Source organism: Bos grunniens, chromosome 12 (assembly GCF_055505025.1).
Source record: "Bos grunniens cultivar Pamir isolate PY7600 chromosome 12, Bosgru_T2T1.0, whole genome shotgun sequence".
Lineage (NCBI taxonomy): Eukaryota > Metazoa > Chordata > Mammalia > Artiodactyla > Bovidae > Bos > Bos grunniens.
Window position 1 is genome coordinate 48,076,750 of NC_141176.1, and position 22,156 is coordinate 48,098,905.

Genomic DNA, 22,156 nt, shown 5'->3' on the forward strand with positions numbered 1-22,156 from the left:
GCTAAAGATACACAGAGACAAGAGCTGTTTTTAAATGTTTATCACACCGCCCCTAGTTTTGCGCTAAAGAAAAGTACATTTTGTATTTTTAAAAATACATGCTCATTAAACAAAACTCTCGAAAACCTTAGCGCCCCCACCTAGCTGCCTTCTAGGTTTCAACTTGCGAGTTTCAGGTCCTTGCACAACACCTAAGGCGTGCAAAACTCTTTTTCTCGCTAATCCTGGCAGAGAACAGTCCGAAGAGATCTCCCTCCACGTCTCCACCCGAATTCCCTCTCTTCCCCAGATTCCACTCGCTTCTCGTTTTCCCTCCGCCCCCGTCTCCGCCAGCCCAATCTGTCAGAGAGGTTGTGTACAAACTGCGCGGCCGCCCTGCGCGCGAAGCTCGTGGCCCGAAAGGGGTGCGGTCCGCCTGGCGGAGGCGGGGCTCTGAGCCGAGCTTCTCCCTTTTCATAGGCTAGCCGCTCAGGCCCGGCCAGCTTCGGGGCCCCGAGATTTGTCGGAGCGCTGCCAGTCTGGCCGGCTGGCCCCGCCTCCCCGGAGTTGGGTAAAATAGAGGCGGGCGTCAAGTGTCAGTAGTCGCGGGGCAGGTACGCGCGCTAGCAGCTCGCTCGCGGAGACAGGCAGTGGCGGGAGCGGACTCCGGGGAGCTAGGGAGCGCGGTGGGGCGGGGCGGGAGAAAGTGGTCGCCGGGTGGACGTCGGCGTTTACGCGTGGCGGAGCGGAAGAGTTTGGCTTTTCTTGCGCGCCTTTGAAAACCGCGCCTGCTTGTGAGCTGAGGGGTCCGTCCGGAGCCAAGCTCGCCGACCCGAACAGCGTGGGCGAGGTGGGAAGCGCGCTCGACTCGCGCCCCGCGCCCGGAATCGCCCTCCCCACCTCCGAGTGCCCATGGCTACGCGGGTGCTGACCATGAGCGCCCGCCTGGGACCCGTGCCCCAGCCGCCGGCCCCGCAGGACGAGCCCGTGTTCGCGCAGCTCAAGCCCGTGCTGGGCGCCGCGAACCCGGCCCGCGACGCGGCGCTCTTCTCCGGCGAAGAGCTGAAGCACCCGCACCACCACCCGCAGGCGCAGCCCGCGCCGCCGCAGCCGGCGCCGCCGCCCGCCGCGGGCCCGCGGCTGCCCGCCGAGGAGCTGGTCCAGGTAGGAAGAGCCGCTCCCCTCCCTCCGCCTCCCTCCCGGGCCTCGGGCGTGTCCCGCCGCTGCGGCGCGCGGGCGACAGGGGCCGCTCCAGGCTGGGGCGCGCGTCGGGGCGCACCGCGGCCCAGGGTTGGGGGGCAGCCCCGCCCTGCCCTCCTGGCCTGGTGGGGGCACCCGGTCTATGGGGAGTCTGCCCTGGCTGCTCTGTCCGGGAAAGGTTCAGCAGGGAACTGGTGCTCACGCGCACCTTAATTGTTTTTCTACCATTTGGGGGATGAAAGCTCGTTCCTCACGCCGGACCTCAATTCCATGTGTCTCCTAAATCCGCGGCCTCCCGCTGCCCTGGCCTTAGAGGTCACCCGCTGTCCCGACCCACGGCGTCCCGGATTCAGTGGGAACGCAAATGGGGGGGGGGGTGTTGGAGGGAGGCCCCTCGGGGTGCTAATTTAATATCGCTTGGTGCAACCTGCTTTAGACGCGATCGTAGGGCTCCTTTGGACAACGGGAGTTAGAAAATCTAAGGTGGTGTTGGAGCGCTTATTTTTCCTTAGAAAAGAAAGGAAAAAAAGAAGGACCGGGAGGTGTTGTTTTCTTCATCTGCGCGTAAATTTCCTCCCGGAGCCGCGTTGAAAGCTGGCAGTTGGCTTTTACACTTGCCCGGCAGCCGAATTAGAGCAACCGCCTGTTTCTTTCGCCCACGCAGGGAGTCATATAGCCCAGAAAAAACTTCCCGGGACTTTTAGCCTGTCCCAGGGAAAAAAAAAAAATTGGAAACATACCCACATGCAAACAGCTGGAAGAGCTAAAATCAGAAACCACTAACCACCATGGGAGCAAAGCGCACGAAAGGGTTTAGTTCGGTTTATTTCAAGACGCCTCATTTAATACCCCCTTGGTATACTGTGTATTCGCTATACCCAGCTCCTGCTCCGGGGGTCTGCGAGTGTCACCGTGCTGTGCAAGGGCAGCGGCATTTGTCAGAGATGTGACTCACAAGACCAGCGCGGTTTTATTTTTAAATCGTATCTTTGCGGGAAACCCGAATATGTATCCACATAAAATGATTCGGGGTCTGATAGCTGAAATTAAGTAGTAGCCAAAAAAAAAAAAGAATGTTATTCACTTCTTAAAATGCCACGGTTAATAATTCTGTGAGCATCTACTTGGGGGTGTTGTTTTGTATGTATGTGTTTCTGTTGAAATTTCCTTTCAGTGCTAAAAATTTTAGAAGTTTGTGTTATACTAGGAAAGATGATAGTTACAGAAGACTGAAGAGACCAATTACAAGCTGGATTATGTCCTAAAGAAAAATCACCATTTTAAAACCATGTGGGCATTTGTCAGTTTGCTGCTTAGAAGACGCAGGAGGATAAGGGATGACTGAGCTTTTTACAGAGTGAGGGGGAATGTAGCATTGGCCCACTGAGAAGGACACGGTAAATGTTTGGCTGATGACTGTGCTGGCTACTAGCAGCCTCTCCACCCACGGCCCTTTAGCACCACTCTACCAAAGGAATGGTTTTCCCCTAGGTAATTAAAGATCTGTTTTAGATAGGGATATGAATAGGAACATTTCATTATCATATTAACCAATTACAGAATCTGCTGATTAAAATCAACATTTAGATCAAACTGGTGGAGAAGTTGGTTGGTTCTCTCAGTGGATACTATGTTTTGCTCAAAACATAGTATTTAAGTTTCCATTGAACTGTAAACTGGAAAAGGCACTTAAATAGCCAAAGAATATGTTTTATATTAGCTATTTCAGCAATATCTACCCAAGCAAAAAAAAAAGAGAGAGAAATTTTGCAATATTAACCTTAACCATAAAGGTTTACTGAGGTTTTTTTTCCCTTTTCAACCACTGGATTTACCTATATGACATGAATAAGATAGAGATAATTTGGCCTTATTACAATACTGTATTTTCAGTTGTAATGGAGCAGAGAATCCTGCTTGTATATGAGTGATGATAAAGTATACTTTATTATTGCATCAGAAAGGAATATTTTTTCTCTTTGCTTCCTTTTTCTTCTTGATTTGTCTCTTTCAGTTTTTGTCTGGGGTTGACTGGGTGCGATTTTACCAAACACTTGTTATACACATTTTCGTAAGGTTTTTGGTGAACCATTTGTTACACAGTTGACAAACCTGATAGGTGTATAAGCAACACTTAGAGGAGTTTGCCTTGGTACTTTTCATAGAATTGTTGGGAATTTTTAGTAAGCAGTTTGTTCTTCCCGAGATGATGAATTGGGCGGATTATACATATTTCTATCTCTTCTTTTTTAGACAAGATGTGAAATGGAGAAGTACCTGACACCTCAGCTTCCTCCAGTTTCTATAATTCCAGAACATAAAAAGTATAGACGAGACAGTGCCTCAGTCGTAGACCAGTTCTTCACTGACAGTGAAGGGTTACCTTACAGTATCAACATGAACGTCTTCCTCCCTGACATCACTCACCTGAGAACTGGCCTCTACAAATCCCAGAGACCGTGTGTAACACACATCAAGACAGAACCTGTTACCATTTTCAGCCACCAGAGTGAGACGACAGCCCCTCCTCCGGCCCCAACCCAGGCCCTCCCTGAGTTCACCAGCATATTCAGCTCCCACCAGACCGCAGCTCCAGAGGTGAACAATATTTTCATCAAACAAGAACTTCCTACACCAGACCTTCATCTTTCTGTCCCTCCCCAGCAGGGCCATCTGTACCAGCTCCTGAATACACCGGATCTAGATATGCCCAGTTCTACCAACCAGACAGCAGTAATGGACACTCTTAACGTTTCAATGTCGGCCGCCATGGCAGGCCTTAACACTCACACCTCCGCCGTCCCGCCGACCGCCATGAAGCAATTCCAGAGCATGCCCCCTTGCACATACACCATGCCAAGTCAGTTTCTTCCCCAGCAGGCCACTTACTTCCCCCCGTCACCACCAAGCTCAGAGCCTGGAAGTCCAGATAGACAAGCAGAGATGCTTCAGAATTTAACCCCACCTCCATCCTATGCTGCTACCATTGCTTCTAAACTGGCAATTCATAATCCAAATTTACCTGCCACCCTGCCAGTTACTTCGCAAAACATCCAGCCTGTCAGATACAATAGAAGGAGTAACCCCGATTTGGAGAAACGGCGCATCCACTACTGCGATTACCCAGGTATGTGATCCTGCCTGGCTGAAGAATCTGTGTGTGTTTAGTGTGTTCATGTGTGCCATTTTCCACCTCACATTCCAGCTGTACATGGGAGAGGAGTGGTTGACATTTAAAAAAATTCACCTGCTCTGCTCTTGTCGCATCCCAGTGTCCAGTGCCTTACCCAAGTAACTGTTTAGTTACTTTGTGCTTATTTGATATAGTAAAAAAAAAAAAATTTGGAATATTATGGGGAAAAAAAGTTACTGGACTCTTTTCTTTTTAATGTTAAATACGTGAGAGTCTTGCTACACTTACGTTGTTACTGTAGCAATCTAAATTGGAGTTCTTAATTCTAAATGAAGTAACCTGGAAAGGAATTACTTAAGTAACATAGGGGAAAAGAAGGGGTGGCAATGAAGAGTGGGTTGGTGCAAGACCAGACCATCTATAGAATAGATTTCAAGGTTGGTTCTGATAGCATGTGAGCATATGCTCTTTCTTGAATGAGATATGTGGTCCAAAATATAAATTGATGACTGTGATAAATATATCTGGAACTTGCTGGCATAAGCTAGTTTATGATTAATACAGGGTATAATTTATTGACTGTGGTACATGATATGACATGACATACTAAATGAAAAAACAAGAAATGTGGGAGTACAGAAAATTGCAGTCATCTTGGGTAATGGTTTAACATTGTCAGCTCTAGAGCCATTAAAATTTTTTAAATGACTGAGGTATGTGTTACTAGTGTAAAGCACCTACTGGTATAAACATAGATTTCCCATTTGTAGTTTGGCTTGATTGTCTGCTCTCTTTCTGCTAAAGTGAAACATAAAGCAAATCACTTTATACCTTTAATCAGGTAATAGGGGAGTATGCTTTAAAACATCTCTTAAAACTGAAGCTTCAAATATCTCCTTGCATGAGAGATTTCATCTTTAAAGCCCGATTTTAAACACTGAATCATCAGATGTAAAGATTTCAAAAGGATCTCCAGAATGACACGCTGTTCTTCTTCTCCTTTGTTTCAGGCTGCACAAAAGTTTATACAAAGTCTTCTCATTTAAAAGCTCACCTGAGGACTCATACTGGTATGTAATTTTCTTGTTAATTCTGTGAGTTGTGTAAATAGTATAAGTGGTATTCATCCTTTTAAAAGCCAGCACATGTTTGATCTCTTCTTTCTTCTGTCAACTTTTATTTTTTAATGGCTTACCTTTTTCAGCACTGGCTTGGCTCAAAATTCAGTTCAGTGAAAAAAGTTTGGTTCCAGGAAGGCTGATGTTCCCTCATTAAGGCCTTGCCCTGTCACCTCAGATAGAATTAATTGCTCCCAAACATAAACAACAATGTTTACTAATGGATTTTAAAACTTTAATGGCACTGCTATTCCTATCTTGAAGGAAAAAAATGTAACTCATTTTCTCCCTCCGTAACAAATCAGTTGGCTTCTATAAAACTACATCAAACACTAAAGCCTTTTCCATTTAGCAGGTAAAGCGTAATTGCTTAATAAATTATCTTAATTTCACCTTGAGCCTAAAATATCTGTGTTTAGCATGTTTTCCCTGCTGGTAAAAGGTGGGCTGGAAATTGAAAAATACTAAAATCAGGCAAAACTAGGGTCATGGTTTGAAAGCTATTTTACATTCTACCCCAGTCCATATTATACATTGGAGAGACTTTATTCCAGCTAGTATCTCATCCGTGTTTAAAATGTTTAGCCCTATAATTTTATAAAAACTTTGTCAGATCTATACACTCATTTTAAAATGCTTTTTAATTTCAAAACTTTATATCAGAACTTATTTGAGGACGAAATTAGGTGGTGGCAAGCTGTAAAAATCTCCAAATACCCAAAGTATTTTTAAAACTATGGGTGGTTACCATTAGTGATTTTCTTAAAAAGATAGACCTAAAGGAAAGAACCTATACAAAGTGATTGTGTTTTTTTCCTCTCCGTAAATGCAGCTTTAACCTAAAGTTCAGAGAATAAGTTTGCTAATAAAAGCAATGACCTAGCAAAATGTTTTATTCCATCATTGCTATGGAAACCAAAGTATTCAACAGTTCCTTTGAATGGGCTGCTGGATTAGTGTGAGGACTTGAATCTCCCCAGGCTAGATGTTACTATGGAAATTGAGTTTTGATAAATGAAGTAGTTATCTCTAACTGCTGCATTAAAAAGTAAAAGCCTTTGAACAAAGGTCAGTGCTGAGATAGAGCTCAAAGAGGAACATGGCTGCAGACATTTCATATGCGCATTGGGAAGTATTGCTTGATATCCCAGTGATAAATACTACTTAAAATCTAAATAGTGTTGGCGACAATGTGGTAGATTCCAGGGCTTTCTGAGAAATTGCTTTTAAAGAAAAGACATCTCCTGCATTTATCAGTGAAAGCAGTGGGTTGTTTCTACCTCAAGTTTTTAGGTGGAGACAAAAGGCTATCTCCTAATCCCAAAGTAGAAGTTATATTTATACTTAAACAAACACCCATTAAGCATGTAAACTCAATCTGAAGTTTTCAGCATACAAATGACAAGACCATGAAAACAGTCTCTATAGAAATACTAAACTATCCTTTTATAGAATATACATTTTATATTTAGGAAGAAACATTGAAAATGGATTTTTACCTGAACTATGATTAAGGAGAAGAGGAAATAACTTCAGAACTTTTGAGCTGTTTTTTTTCTCCTTTGAAAGTCCTTGAAATGGGAGATAGGAAGGAGGAAACAATGTTTCTCCTGAGGTTAAAGTCTCCTAATAAAGAGGAACGTGATTCCATATATCGATGCAATCAACTGCTTATTGCCGGGATGTAGTCAGGGCATATCTAAATGGCCTTGCAACCCCTGGCAGGGTTTAGTGCTCAGAATGCTTATACCTGGGATTCTGGAACTTGACCTGCTGGCAGGGAAATTTAATAGTGGGTTGTCTTAACGATGCTTATACTGAAAAAGATAAAAACCAACTAAAAATAAGATGTAGGCCTAGTTTGAATCCCATGTATCAACTTTTCCACCCGATCATAAATGTGTGTCCATTGACATCTGATGAGTGAGACCCCGTAATCCAGTTTAATAAAGTTTTGTTTGATAGCCTTTCAGATGCCTCGAGGAGGGTTTGTGGCAGACTTGTTCATCTGGCTAAACCCGTTCTTGGGTAATCATAGAGCATTGAGGTTGTTTTCTCCTCATTTTTAGTTTCTACACAATGCCTTTGAAAATTACCTGTGCGCTCTCATTGCATCCTCCCCACCCTGTCGTTTTTTAATGAATGTATCTGAAGCTAGTGAAGTATTTTTTTTTCTTCTTCCTTTAAAGGCCCAGGTATTTCTAAATAACTTCTGTCAATGTAATTAGCTTTTTTTGTTAGAGGACTTTAAAAATTTATATGGGAATGTTGATATTGTATTTTTGATATAAAAATTTTTTAATGATTGCCACTTTAGGCAGAATGTGCAGGACCCTAGGACTTCTTTAGAAAATAATTTTAATTGCTTTAAAATGTCAGGTTACCTTATGTTTTTAAAATGTTTTAAGCAATTAAAACAACCTACGCCTGAGTTCTGTTTAATTGCTTATTCTGGATTTTTAGATTGCAAATGCTTCTTGACTTATAAACCGAACATAAGGGTATAGTCTTTCTCAAATGACGTTTTTTTAAAAAATTCGAGATGAAAGGGTAGAAAATAGCAGTTGGAAGTCTCATAGCATTCAAGGTTTTCTAGGTTTATACATTTTGATTTCTTTATTCAGAAAGAATATACAAAAGTAATACAAAGCTCTATATAGTTAGACAAAATACCTGAAATTGATGTTGCCTCTGTTCTAGGGGAAAAGTTGTAAAAAGCATGCTGTGTCTTTATATGTGATAGCATACTTACTGGCCTATAGGGATATCCTTATTACCTGTGTGGAAGTGTTTGTGTGTTACTTCTAGCATATATGTGTGTGTATGTGTGTGTGTATATATATATATATATATAGCACCTCTGATTAGAAATAAGTATGGCTTATTTCTAAGGCCATACACTTAGGCAACAGTGTCACAAAGTGTATATTTCCAAATAAAAATATTTGTCCTTTTAACAGCATTTTAAAAAGCACATTGGCAAGAAACTGAAAACATTTATCACCCGATGCTAGTTTCTTGGTATGCCTGAGTCCCATGAGTTGAAATGCTGCTTTTACATTGAGTGTGGAAACTTCTTTGAAAATTGTTTACACTTTAGTAAAAAGTACTTACTTTCTAAAGAAAGAGTTCTGAAAAAGCAAACAGTGCACTCTGAATACCGATGTTTGAAATCTGAGTAGTTTTAGTCACATGTGTAGCTGTGCACTTAGCCCTGGAGTATATGGTAAAGCAGTTGGGGAAAGAGGGTATGGTAAGGTTTTATGGTCATTTGGCAGCTATCTGGAGCAGGGCAGAAAGTGAGCAGTTGTTCATAGTCTGAGCAGCACACACACTGGGCGTCAGTAGCCATTAGATCCAGACTCTGTGCCCAGGTTGCTACATGTGGACTACATGATCCCAGAATGACTGCCGCTGATTGACAAGAGAAGGACAGTTGGAAACACCCCCAAAAAAGAAAATGGAAACATACAAATAACATAATACCAAGTGGACCGTGGGTGAAGTGAAGCACTGTCCTGTTAGAATCTCACAGCTGTATTCGGGATTCCTTGTTTAAGAAAGAATTTCGCAGTAAGCCTTGGAAAGATTTCTAGCCCAAGACTACTTGTAAAGGGGCTAAATTCCCACCTGCTGCCTCACTTCCTGTGTAGAACACTTTTCTAATGACATTTATATTAAGACGGTACTGTGTGTACTTCAAAATACATAATCTCTGCTAGAGATTTGTTACTCAGTTGATTTTAGTTTCAGTTTGTGTACTAAAAAATCCCTAGGTATAAATTCCTATTTAGTTCCTTGCTCTACACTTACTATCCATTGGATGTCTTAGGTATAGATTTTTGTTTTAAAATACTGGCCATGTTGATAATAAAGGTATTTTCATTTGCAGCACTTCCCCACAAATAGAAAACATTCAAAATGTTCTGAACATGAATTATTCCTTTTTTTGTGGAACTGTGGGAAGTGGTAAAACATTTTTAAAAATATAGAAAGGAATTAATTTCCTTAAAAAATGATTTAGAATTAAAATCAGAATAAGATTTTATATATGTGTGTGCATACATATATGTCTCCATATATACGTATATAGCCTTAGTGGAGATCATGCAGTTTGTGTCTAGAGATCAATGTTGGTAGGGGTGAAAAAATTTTGCAGGATGAAATTAGTACTCAACTGATATTTTTGAGTTTATATTTGAAAACTGCAGGAAAAAGTATCCCATTTAGCCTGTTATGTGTTACCAGTTAGACATTCTTAAATTATTTTTGTTTGCAGCTTTGAAATTTATTTTTCTATATTGAGAAGTTCAAGTTAACATTAAAAAAAAAAGTAGCTATAAGAGAGTCACTCATTTAGATGCCTGGAAAGGTATTTATGAGCATAGAAGCTTAGAAACAATTTCTTTTTAATGACTCACGGGAAAGGTTTAACTTTGCTTCTGGGACTTGCTCTTTCATCTGAAAAACATTTACATAGGAAATTGATTAAACATTGTTTTGAGATGATAAGGCATATGGAAGGTTAATAAGTATAATTTGATTAAGCAGACATTTTTGATTTTTCAAGAATCCAAAGAGAATCTCTTCTTCCCTGTTTTTATAGATTAGTGGGAGAAGATAGTTCGTAAATGGACTAAATAGAATTGCTGAAGTCGAGATAGAAACAATTAGCTGTGAAGATAGTGAGGACGGTAATGTTTTTAAAAGTAAAGTATTTTAATCACCAAAGGTTTTTACTTTGGCAGATATTTTTAGTTTTATAGAATGTAGTAGCTGTTTACTTGATGACCTACATCTTTTCAGGTGAAAGATTAGAAACAAAGTAATGTCCTAGTTTAGCAAGTATCTCTGTAGCAGCATTCCTATTCTGTCAGCCTGTATTATTTATATCCAAGAATCTCTTACAACTCCGATTAAGGTGAGTTGCTGTTTTAGAAGTGCCCCATAGGTAACTTTCATTAAAAAACATCCTGGCAGAAGAATATACCTGTGACTACTTTATAAATGCACACTGTTTAGAGCTGGGAAGAATCTCCAGGTCAAGATAACCATGTTAAGTGCAAATTTAAGGAAAGGATAATTAGGACTCATTCAGTACTAGAAAAATGAAAATATAGAATTTTTCTATTTTGGTTAAAAAAGGTAAAATATTTGGTTTACCTTTTGGTTAAAAAAGGTAAAATATTTCACCGAGACTTTACTCTTTAAAAATTTTACTTTGGGTTCTTATTACAAGAAAGTGAATCTGAATGTCATATTTGTGTCAGGAGACTCAGGAACTGGTATTTCATTAACACTGTCAGTGATAGAGGATGTTTTTGTCCAGAACCCCTGGGGCTCAGATGGTAAAGAATCTGCCTGCAATGCGGGAGACCCTGGTTGGATCCCTGGGTTGAGAAGATCCTCTGGAGAAGGGAGTGGCTACCTGCTCCAGTGTTCTTGCCTGGAGAATTCCCTGGACAGAGGAGCCTGGCGGGCTCCAGTCCAGGGTCGAAAAGAGTCAGACACAACTGAGCAACTGACACTTAGGAGAAGTGGCGGAGGTGCTTAGGTGCCTAGAGATTGGTCCTGCTGGGGTAGAGACTGCCACCTTGGGTGGCATGCCCACCCCTGTTGTGTGTGTCTTTGACCAGCACAAGGGGCTCCACAGTTCCTTGTTTTTCCTCAAATCCAGTCCAGTTCTGGAAAAGAAAACTTGTTTATGTAGAGTTGATTTACCCTTGTACAACTTCAGGATGGACAATAAACTGATTCGGAACATGTCCTTCTGAAGAGTTTAAAAGTACGGTCCTTGTCTAAATGCACATTTAGTCAGATAACACTCAGTGGTCCTTGGCAGAAGGAACCAGGCAAAACCCTGCTGCAGGTGAGGCCATGGTAAAAAAAAAAAAAAAGACACAGTATGGTAGCCTTACACTAGATGCCTCCCCGTCTCTTTTACCTTCCCGCCTTTTCATGAGTGAAAATTCCCAAGTTGGTCAGCCTCAGGACACACTGTGATTAACCAAAGGTGCCTAAGGAGGGTTGGGAACATCCCCTGGGTTGGGAACATCCCCTGGAGAAGGGAAGGGGAATCCACTTCAGTATTCTTGCCTGGAGAATTCCATGACCAGGGGAGTCATGGGGTCACAAAAGAGTCAGACACGACTGAGTGACTAACGCACTATTGACTACTGAAATAATTTATTCCACTTTAACAGTCAGAATAGAATATGGATGTTAAGGAGGTATGGCAATAGAAGACAGTCTCTGTGTTTGAGGAACTTTCATGGCTAGTTAAGGAGGCAGAATACAGTTGTTTGAAGCCTTCATTCAGCAGTATCTGTGCCAGTACAGATCAATCATTTATCAAACATTAGGTGAAGTGAAGTGAAAGTCACTCAGTCACGTCCGGCTCTTTTCGACCCCATGGCTCTAGCCTGCCAGGCGCCTCTGTCCATGAAATTCTCCAGGCAAGAATACTGGAGTGGGTTGCCATTCCCTTCTCCTGGGGATCTTCCCAACCCAGGGATCAAATCCAGATCTCCCGAATTGCAGGCAGGTTCTTTACCATCTCAGCTACCAGGGAAGCCCAGGATGTACATTAGGTACATTTGCAAATACTAGCAATAAAAATCTTTGAAATGAAATGCCTGCCCTTTTGTTGCCAAGTATAGGAGATGTACTGCAGTGACCTTTAGTAAAAAATTTTAATAGAAAATTACTGATATAGATATATAAAAATATGAACTAATGAGCCAAATCAAAATCACCTTACTTTATGTTCTTTTAAAGACATCTAATATTTCCCTATGAGTTTCTTTAATCTTGGTATTAATGCTTCTCTTTTTTTAAAACCTTTTATTAGAATGTATACTGTTTTAGACGGAGAAGGCAATGGTAACCCACTCCAGTACTTTTGCCTGGAAAATCCCATGGACGGAGGAACCTGGTAGGCTGCAATTCATGGGGACACGTAGAGTTGGACATGACTGAGCGATTTCACTTTCACTTTTCACTTTCACGCAATGGAGAAGGAAATGGCAACCCACTCCAGTGTTCTTGCCTGGAGAATCCCAGGGACGGGGGAGCCTGGTGGGCTGCCGTCTATGGGGTCGCACAGAGTCGGACACGACTGAAGCGACTTAGCAGCGGCAACATACTGTTTTAGAATCTAAATTCCTTAAGTCTCTAGTGATGGGAAAAGATCTGATGATTATTGAATTGCATGAAAATATTTTCCTCCTGAAATAAGAGTTCATTTTGTGCATCAAGGACTCAAATTCTAAGAATTAAGGGGGGATTCTCTGGTGGCTCAGATGGTAAAGAATCTGCCTGCAATGCAGAAGACCCAGGTTCCATCCCTGGGTTGGGAACATCCCCTGGAGAAGCGAAGGGGAATCCACTCCAGTATTCTTGCCTGGAGAATTCCACGAACAGAGGAGCCATGGGGTCACAAAAGAGTCAGACACGACTGAGTGACTAACGCACTATTGACTATTGAAATAATTTATTCCATTTTACCAGTCAGAATAGAATATGGATGTTAAGCTATTTGAGGTCAGAGACCAAGCCTTATTCGTTGCATTTTGCAAGTCACCTGGTACAGGTTGTGATTGTTAGTACATATTACTCTCGTTTCCTAAGCATTGACTTTAATTCTGATTTTTGACCTCTATCAAATATAATTGATTGGATTTAGTTTTAGCATCAGGAAGGAAACCAGATATATAAATTTGCTGTAACAAAAATATTACCTAAAATAAATAAGATAAATTTTACATCTATGATACTTTTCTTTTGTTAGAAAAATCTATGTAGAACGTTCTAGGAAAAGGCCTTAGTGTGAATCTGTTGAACATGTTCAGCCAAGCAGAGAAACTTCCCATTCTAGTGTGGTAGATTCATAAGTCATTTTTTAATTTATTCAACAGAAAAAAAAAATAGCTGATTTTTAAATTCATCACTAAAGCCTTTTCAGATTCTTAGCAAACATGTTCTGCTAACTCATTGATGTTCCTTTCAGTTCAGTTCAGTTGCTCAGTCGTGTCCGACTCTTAGCGAGCCCATGGACTGCACCATGCCAGACTTCCTTGTCCATCACCAACTCCCAGAGCCTACTCAAACTCATGTCCATTGAGTCGGTGATGCCATCCAACCATCTCATCCTCTGTCGTCCCCTTCTCCTTTTGCCTAGGGTTCCTTTAGCCTAGGGTTAAAGGAGAGCCATCATTAGGTGGTATTTGGGGATTGTCAGTCCCAGCACAGGACAGCTCTTAGAAGTCCACACGTCCTGAAAGGTGGGTGTGGGTGTCCTTGGGGGCTGGCTCAGCTGGGATGTGTCCTATGCTTCAGACAGTCTTGAGATTTAAGGCCCGCTTTGAGTCCATTAGGCTAGTCGTTAAGTAACCTGGACAAACGGCTTTAGAATCTTTAAATAAATGTGAACAATACCTGTGTATTCCTTACATCATTCATATAGCGCCTGTATCAGTGTTTGCCAATGGAGGGTATAACTGGGACATTGAGGAAAAGTGGCAGGCCAGGCTTCTCAACATGACCTCATTGTTCTGCTTCTAACTCTTGGAGTTGTTGTTGAGGATAAATGAAATATGAGCACCTGAGTCAGAACGTGCTCAGTATCTGTTTCTGCTTGCTCCTTCCTTCTCCTGGTAATGGTTTTGCTTAACATTAATTGACTTCATCAGTATGGACAATATGTATATTTAACCATTGTTTTTTTAAAAAAAGGATTAAGGATTTCTAGTAAAAGAGTCCTGGTAATTTTATAAGATGATGAGAAAGTTTACACTTTATTTGAGATAAAGCTGAAGCTTGTTTTTTGTGCTGTACATATTTGTCACTTTTTTTTCTTCTTGTCTTTGGAAAGTTTCACATTAACCACAGCATGAGAACTTAAAAATACAGTTGATGTTGAAAGAGCTTAACTAAATATTTTAAATTGGTGGTATTGGAAGGAGATTCTGTAAAAATCCAATTAAACTTTTGAAAGCTCTATCCTGTTGAAATAACTTAAAGGAAGTTAGTTTGGTTTCCCAGAAGTACTATGCATAGTGTTTCTGGCTGAGGAAGAAAGACCTGAATCTGCTATTTATTTGGCCAGAAATTGGGTACCAGCTTCCTCTACAATGTTTTACTTGAGCGGTGTTGACACTTGAACAAATCCCGTACAAACTGCCCCAAGTGGGGAACAGTTGTCCTTGCTTCTGTGGTAAAGCTCCGGCCCCATAACTAACATCCAGAAACTGGTAGTATTCTTGGCTGAATACTCTATAGATACGTATAAATTGAGAGCAAAACCCCAACTGTTTTAGGAACTTTCATGGCTACCGTTTTTCAACCAATCAGTAAAGTAAACTTTTAAAAATACTGATGCAGTTTATTGCTTCCTAGCCAATAAAAATAGTGAACAAAAAGAGTCTAGTGTCCCTTGTTTCTTAAATAAACTTTGAAAATTCAGTTCTCCTGCCATTTAATTATTCAATTCAAAAGACTAGAATGACTCCTTTTTAAATCAGGCACTTTTTTCCCCCTTGCCTCAGACATCAGAAATAACTTTCTCTTCACGTTAAATGACAGTGAAGTATTTAGCCAACCTGTTTGTTTTGGTGATTTATTTTTCACAGGGAACAAGAACAAACACTGGGTGTGCAAAAAGCCTTTTTCTGTTTGATTTACATCAACAAGAGTGATAGCTACATTTACTACTGGCATTAAGACATTTCTATGTATTAAACATACGTGAATATAAGCAAAAGAAAAGTGGTTTATTTCTGGTTACTTAAAAGGTTTAAGTGTATTAGCTTAAATTCTTTGAATTTATTCTAACAGGGGGAAAAGAAACACTTCAGGAAGTTGAGGTGTGCATTTTTAAAATGGAGCAATAGGAACCAAAAAGGGAATTAAAAACATAAAAAGTATTTGTGTGTTGGTTTGGAACCAGAAGTGAGGGAGAAGGGAAGGGTGGCTCAGGGATACTCACTCCAGGAGTTGAAAGAGAAACCCCCTGGGAAATAATTGGTACAAAATTCAGAGGGCTGCGCTGGGCCTTCTGTCTTTGTCCTTATGGGGTTTTGTTGTGGAGTCATGTTATGAATTATGTGACCCTTATGGAGTCACAGTGGTTATCAGGACAGCAAAAATACATTAACCACAAACTGTGGAAATCTCGGTTGATGTGGACAATGTCTTTTAAAATTTGGCCTCAGCTGAATAATCTTACAACTTCCTGAATATGATCCTGTTAAATCAGGCGGAGAAAGGTAGTTGAATTTCACTGTGGTACTAAGTAACCAGTATTCAAAGCAACGCGGGCTTTTCTCCAGCAGAAGAAAACATTTTAAAGAATTTAGAAGTTTGGCTATTCAGAGTATTCAAATGCTATTCAAATAAAACTCAGCAGTTATATAGAGTGGAATCAGGAAGAGAAAGATAAATACCCTATTCTAATGCATAGATAGGGAATCTAGAAAAATGGTCCTAAAGAATTTATTTCCAGGGCAGCAATGGAGAAACAGACGTAGAGAATAGACTTATGGACATGGGGAGAGGGGAGGAGAGGGCAAGATGTATGAAAAGAGTAAGATGGAAACTTACACTACCATATGTAAAATAGGTAGCCAACGGGAATTTGCTGTATGGCTCAGGAAACTGAAACAGGGGCTCTGGTGTCAGCCTGGAGGGGTGAGATGGGAGAGAGGTTCCAAAGGGAGGGGATATATGTACACCTATGGCTGATTCATGTTGAGGTTTGACAGAAAACAGCAAAATTCTGTAAAGCTATTATCCTTCAATTAAAAAAAAACTCATCAGTAAGCCAGCAGTACTTGAAGATGCAAATTTACCTCACAAATTCTCATCTTAAATTCATAGAAAATTATAACCAAGTTAAGCATCAGTAGAAGAACTACTAGTGATTGCTTAGTGAGAGATTCTTTGGTCTGGGGGTTTATTTAGAGGAATACTCTATCTTAAATAGGATTAATTGATTCTAAAACTGGGAATTAAGGGTGCCTTATAAATAGTATGGGCTTTCCTGGTGGCTTAGATGGTAAAGAATCTTCTTGCAGTGCAGCAGACCTGGGTTGGGAAGATTCCCTGGAGAAGGGATCATAAGTTATATTTTTTTAAAAGGTGACATTAATTTTGTTTGTATATCAAAAATGTACAATGATGTGGGGCAATTACATGAAGTCAGAAGCTGGTCTGTGGTGAGGAACAGCAAAGGCCTTTGACAAACCTGGGAATTTCTTTGTGTGTCATTGTGGGCAGAATCCTTTTGGGCTGTCAATATGGAGTAGTTTTGAAAGGTTACCAGCAACTAGCAAACTTTAGACAACATTAAGAAGAATACAGATTACAGAGGGGTGGGGGAGTGGCTCAGATAGAGGGGTAGGGCGGTGGCTTAGATGTCAATTCACTATTTAAGTGAAGAGAGATAGGAAGATTGAATTAGAGGCTTTTATATATTACATATATAAGTTCCATGAGTTCAGGCATTTTTGTTTTATCCTAAGCAATCAGGATAGTCCCTGGCATATAATATGCACTTGACAAGTCATTGATGGAATGATTTTGATAGTCTTTCTGGTACAGTGCATTGCAAAGGGAAATTAAATGTGCATGACACCACAGTTAAGTTATTGGTACCAGACTTCCTGATCTGGTAAAATTGTTAAATATCAAATGCATAAAACTTTAACACCATTCAGCTTTAATCTTTAGTTGTTTTGCTTCAGTCTGAAAAATGGGAAGATGTGAATATATGCATACTGGAGGGAATTTCAAAGAGCTAGTCCATTTTGGAAAGCCATGTGTTAAGTGAACTGGCTTGTGTGCTGGCATTTCACAGTAGCTAGTGTAGAAACTTTTAGGACCACTTTGTTGCAGTAAAGGGTCTCAGTTGTGGTCCATTAAGTTGGTGATGTGAGCAGCTCCTTCTTGTAGCTCCTGAATTTCTTCCTCCCTTGCCCACCTTAGAGCCATTAGTCCCGCTCTGATTCAGTTGGGGTTGGTTGGTATAGAAATTACATTGGCACAGTAATAGTAAAGCCACTCCAGCTCATCTAGTCATCTCATGGATTTACATGTGCAGGAACAGTTCAGTGCTCATCAAAATATGAGCACTGATTCATCCTGCACATGTATTTTTAAAAATTGTTTAAAGAGAATTTTTAGACAATTTAAAAAAACGGAAGTACAGTTGATTTGCAGTATTTCGTTTTAGCACATGTTTTAGGTGTACAGCAAAGTGATTCCCTTATACATGTATCTGTTCTTTTTCAGCTTGTCCCATGTAGGTTATTGCAGAATATTGAGTACAGTTCCCTGTGCTATACAGCACATCCTTGTTCGTTACCTATTTTGTATATAGTTTCGTGTATGGGTTAAACCCAAACTCCTAATTTATCGCCCCCCCACCCCCACCCTGTAAAATTTCCATTTTCCGTTCTTCAAAAGTACAGAGTACTTAATTAAGGACTATTCTGCAAAACAGTGACTCTCTGCACTAGATGCCCTGAGCAGTTTCTAGTTCATCAGGAATCCACATACCTTCCTCCGTAGAGGCTGAGTTTGAAAGAAGCCCCTTGGCAGACAACACGACCCGCCTTGTCCAGGGTTGCCAGCTGCCCGCTCACCTCCCTCTTGGTCTGTTGCGCAGGTGAGAAGCCGTACAAATGCACGTGGGAAGGCTGCGACTGGCGGTTCGCGCGCTCGGACGAGCTGACCCGCCACTACCGCAAGCACACCGGCGCCAAGCCCTTCCAGTGCGGCGTGTGCAACCGCAGCTTCTCGCGCTCCGACCACCTGGCGCTGCACATGAAGAGGCACCAGAACTGAGCTGCCCGCGCTGCTGCCCGTGCATCCTCCGCCGCCTGCCCCACACAGCTCACTTGGGAAGATTTTAAACCACACAATTAATTCTATATATATATAAAAGAAAACGAAAACACAAAACTGGAAATGTATATTTTGTATATTTGAGAAAACAGGGAATACATTGTGTTAATACCAAAGTGTTTGGTCCTTGTCCGAATCTGGAATGCTTGCTATATGCTGGCTTGACCCAGGCAGATGCCCTCATCTCAGACAGGTAGCCCCATCTCAGCGTGGGCTGGGCGTGCAGGGTGTGCTTGCAGTGTTCTTCCCAAAGCACCACCATTTAATGTGACAGTGTTTAGCAAACAAGTCCGTTGGGCACAAGAAGACAGCTGGATTGTGTGTCAAGATTTTGCTTGACATCAGAGTTTTTTTCAATACAAGATAATTCTCTAGAGATATGCAGCGTACCTGGCAATTCACAAATAGCCATTGAACAAATGTGTTGTTTTGTTTTGTTTTTTTATATGAGTTGCCTATATTTGCTATTCAAAATTTTGTAAATATGCAAATCAGCTTTATAGTTTATTACACGTTTTCTAAGATTCTTTTGGGGAAAAAAAATCATAATTCTTTTGAAAATAACCATGGATACATTTACAGTTAGAACTTGTGGTAAGATACCTCTTAAAACCTTACCAAATTCATTTCTGTGGTAGGTAGAAGTAAATCACTCAAATGAACTTCAAAAGCAGATTTCATGCACTGATTAAAATCGGATTGTTTATTTTAAATACAAGCTACATTTTATATGAATTGTGAACTCAAGAGCTTAAAGATAGTTAGAATATTCAAAAGTTAAAACATCTTACAATAAGCTAAACAGTATCATTTTTGAAAAGAAGGATATATGTAGTTTTCACTTGGGAATGTTGAATTTATGATGCAGTTTTCATATACGGAAACGTTGAATTTATGATTCAGTTTTCATATACTGAGATGTTTGCTTGTGCAGTACAATTGGTTAAATGCCAATTTATGTGGACTTTGCATGTAATATACAGTGAGACACAGTAATTTTACCTAAATTACAGTGCAGTTTAGTTAATCTATTGTTAACACTGACTCAGTGTCTGCCTTTAATTATAAATGACATGTTGAAAACTTAAGGAAGTAAGTGCTACATATATGCAATATAAAATAGTAATGTGACACTGATGCTGTTAACCAAAGGGCAGAATAAATAAGCAAAATGCCAAAAGGGGTCTTAATTGAGATGAAAATTTAATTTTGTTTTTAAAATATTGTTTATCTTTATTTATTTTGTGGTAATATAGTAAATTTTTTTAGAAAATTTTCATAACTTGATAAATTATAGTTTTGTTTGTTAGAAAAGTTTCTCTTAAAAACGTGTACATAGATGACATGGTGTAAATATTTTGTAAGAGGCTTCAAAATGTTTATACGTGGAAACATACTTACAGGAAAAGCATAAATTGGTTGCTGTTTTGCTTCTTTTTCCCTCTTATTTTTGTATTGTGGTCATTTCCTATGCAAATAATGGAGCAAACAGCTGTATAGTTGTAGAATTTTTTGAGAGAATGAAATGTTTATATATATAAACGACAATTTTTTTTTTTGAAAATAAAAAGTGCCTAAAAGATTCATGTTGTGCCTTCTTCCCCTACCATAGCAAAAACAATGAGCAAATTCCTCTCTCGTAACTATTTAAAAGGGCCTGTTTAATGCAGACAGTTAATAAAGTAATTCCCACTTTGAACCAGTATCTACCTTTGTTTAACATGGAAGAGAGGAATTTGTTTTTACAATATCAAAAGTATAAAGGGAGGCATACTTCATGAATGTTGATTTCCCCTATTCTGGTCAGTACACACATACATTACTGATTTTATGTTTTCAAGATCATTACCGTAGACACTGGAGGTAATTTGTATATCCTAGTTTAAATTTTTTTTTGGTTGCGCCTCTTGGCTTGTGGGAACTTAGTTGCCTGACCAGGGATTGAACCCAGGCCCCAGCAGTTGAAGAGCTGAGTTCTAACCACTGGACTGTCAGAGAATTCCTTGTATATCCTAGTTGTATTGTCAGAGGTAAAACAAGAATAAGGTTTTTAAACTTTTTTTCCTTGTCAAAAGAACAAAATTGATTTTAACCACTAGTAACGATATACCTGGGAGCCTACACCTTGGCTTCTAGTGTCACCTCCAGTGAAAAGAACTGGGGCTTCTTGGAGACATGGCTGATTTTGAGAGTGGATGTACAAAATAAACCTGGAGTATCTTACAGCGTAAGACTGTAAGCAATCATAATTCCCACAGTGATGCAGGAATGTCAGAGCAGCAGTATAAAACATGATTGAATTGTAACCAATCCTGTTTTTTTATTAGCACGGACCTATGAGTCCATGCTAATATAAATGATTGAAAAAATCGGAAAGAGATCTGAAAAGATCTCCAGTTTTTGTAGATCGAGTCTCTGGTAGAATGTAACTCTCTACTCTTTAAGTTCAGGCTGCATAAAGTGACTTTATTACAAAGAGTACAATATAGCCAAGAGGGAAGGGAGGGGGGTCACTTTACAGTTACAAAAACCTGCCAAACACTCAGCTGGTGATCAAGGTCCTTGTCAACAGATAAGTCATGTTCTCGAAGTATATACTCTTGGTTTGATGTGATGAAAATGGGACTTTGCCTCTGTGGTCTTCCTCCTAAAACACGTAAGCCCTGTGTAAGCATGAGAAAGACATTAGACATCCCATATGAGGGACGTTTTGCAAACTATCCAACCAGTAGTCAAAACTTAAGGTCTTGAAAACGGGAAAACTGAGAAGCTGTCACAGCCAAGAGAAACCTAAATGAAACAAAAACAAAATGCGATTCTGGAACAGAAAGGACATGGGGGAAAACTGAGGCAATTTGAATAAAGTATGAAATAGAGGAAGCTGAGGGTGGGGTATATAGGAATTCTGTATTATCTTTGCAGTAACTCAAACTTCTAGAATAAAGTTTCAAGCAGAAGCTAGAGTGAAAGTTTAGGATAAAGTTTGGAGTGAAGGAAAAGAATTCAGTATCACTGTCATATATTTTCAAGAAGTGGAAAAACCCCTGATGGAAAATAAGGTAAAATTGCAGTTACATAATTTGGCATCGTGAGTTTATTCAGCCTTCCTCATTACTGGACCCCTCATTCTCCGTGTCACTCAACTCAGCTCAAGAAGAGGGCATGCTCATTCCCCAGCCGGAACCTCATTCTTTCATGGGTGTAAAACATAATTTCTTTGGCTTAAATTTATTTCTAGAAATTGAGATAGAAAGCCTACCAGGTTTCTGAAGCAAAGACAGAGATGTCTAATGATGCATCAGAGATGGGTAAGTATTCAGTTGATAATTATAAGAATTAAGTTTTCTTGTGCCTAGAAACGTCCTGCTTGCTTTGGTTCCAGCACTTAACTGTATTCGGCTTCCTCACGCTTCAGTACCAATTTACTCCAGATTACAGATCACAAGTGTTTCTAGTGTCTCCTTTTTTTTTGGACCAGGCAGCATCAGGGGTCTTAGTTCTCCGACCAGAGATCAAACCACCACCTGGTTCATTGGAAGCACTGGACCCCCGGGGGAGTCCCTCTCTCCCTTTCTTTATTCTCCTTTTCTCCTTTTGTAGAAAGCTGCCCTTTCTCTTCTCTTGCCAGCTCCCAGTTCACATCCTTGTGTGCCAGAGCACAGTTCAGATGCTGTCTTTCTTGGTCACACTCAGTAGAACCTCTTTTGCATTTGGAGACAGGATGACACTTCAGCATTTGAATATTTTCCAGCTGCTTTCGTGTATGTTTTTCCTCCTCAGATTGTCAATTTCTTGGAAGAAACACCACTTCTCAGATTGCTTT

General features: G+C 40.4%; 1 protein-coding gene across 1 annotated transcript; it reads left to right on the forward strand.

Annotated features, from left to right (window-relative positions):
* The first annotated feature begins 580 nt into the window (after positions 1-580).
* KLF5 (KLF transcription factor 5) lies at positions 581-19,915 on the forward strand. The gene is made up of 4 exons (XM_086328543.1): positions 581-1,143; positions 3,433-4,306; positions 5,323-5,382; positions 18,095-19,915. Exons 1-4 carry the CDS (start codon positions 892-894, stop codon positions 18,271-18,273), a joined length of 1,365 nt encoding a protein of 454 aa, XP_086184669.1. The 5' UTR covers positions 581-891; the 3' UTR covers positions 18,274-19,915.
* Positions 19,916-22,156: the final 2,241 nt, after the last annotated feature.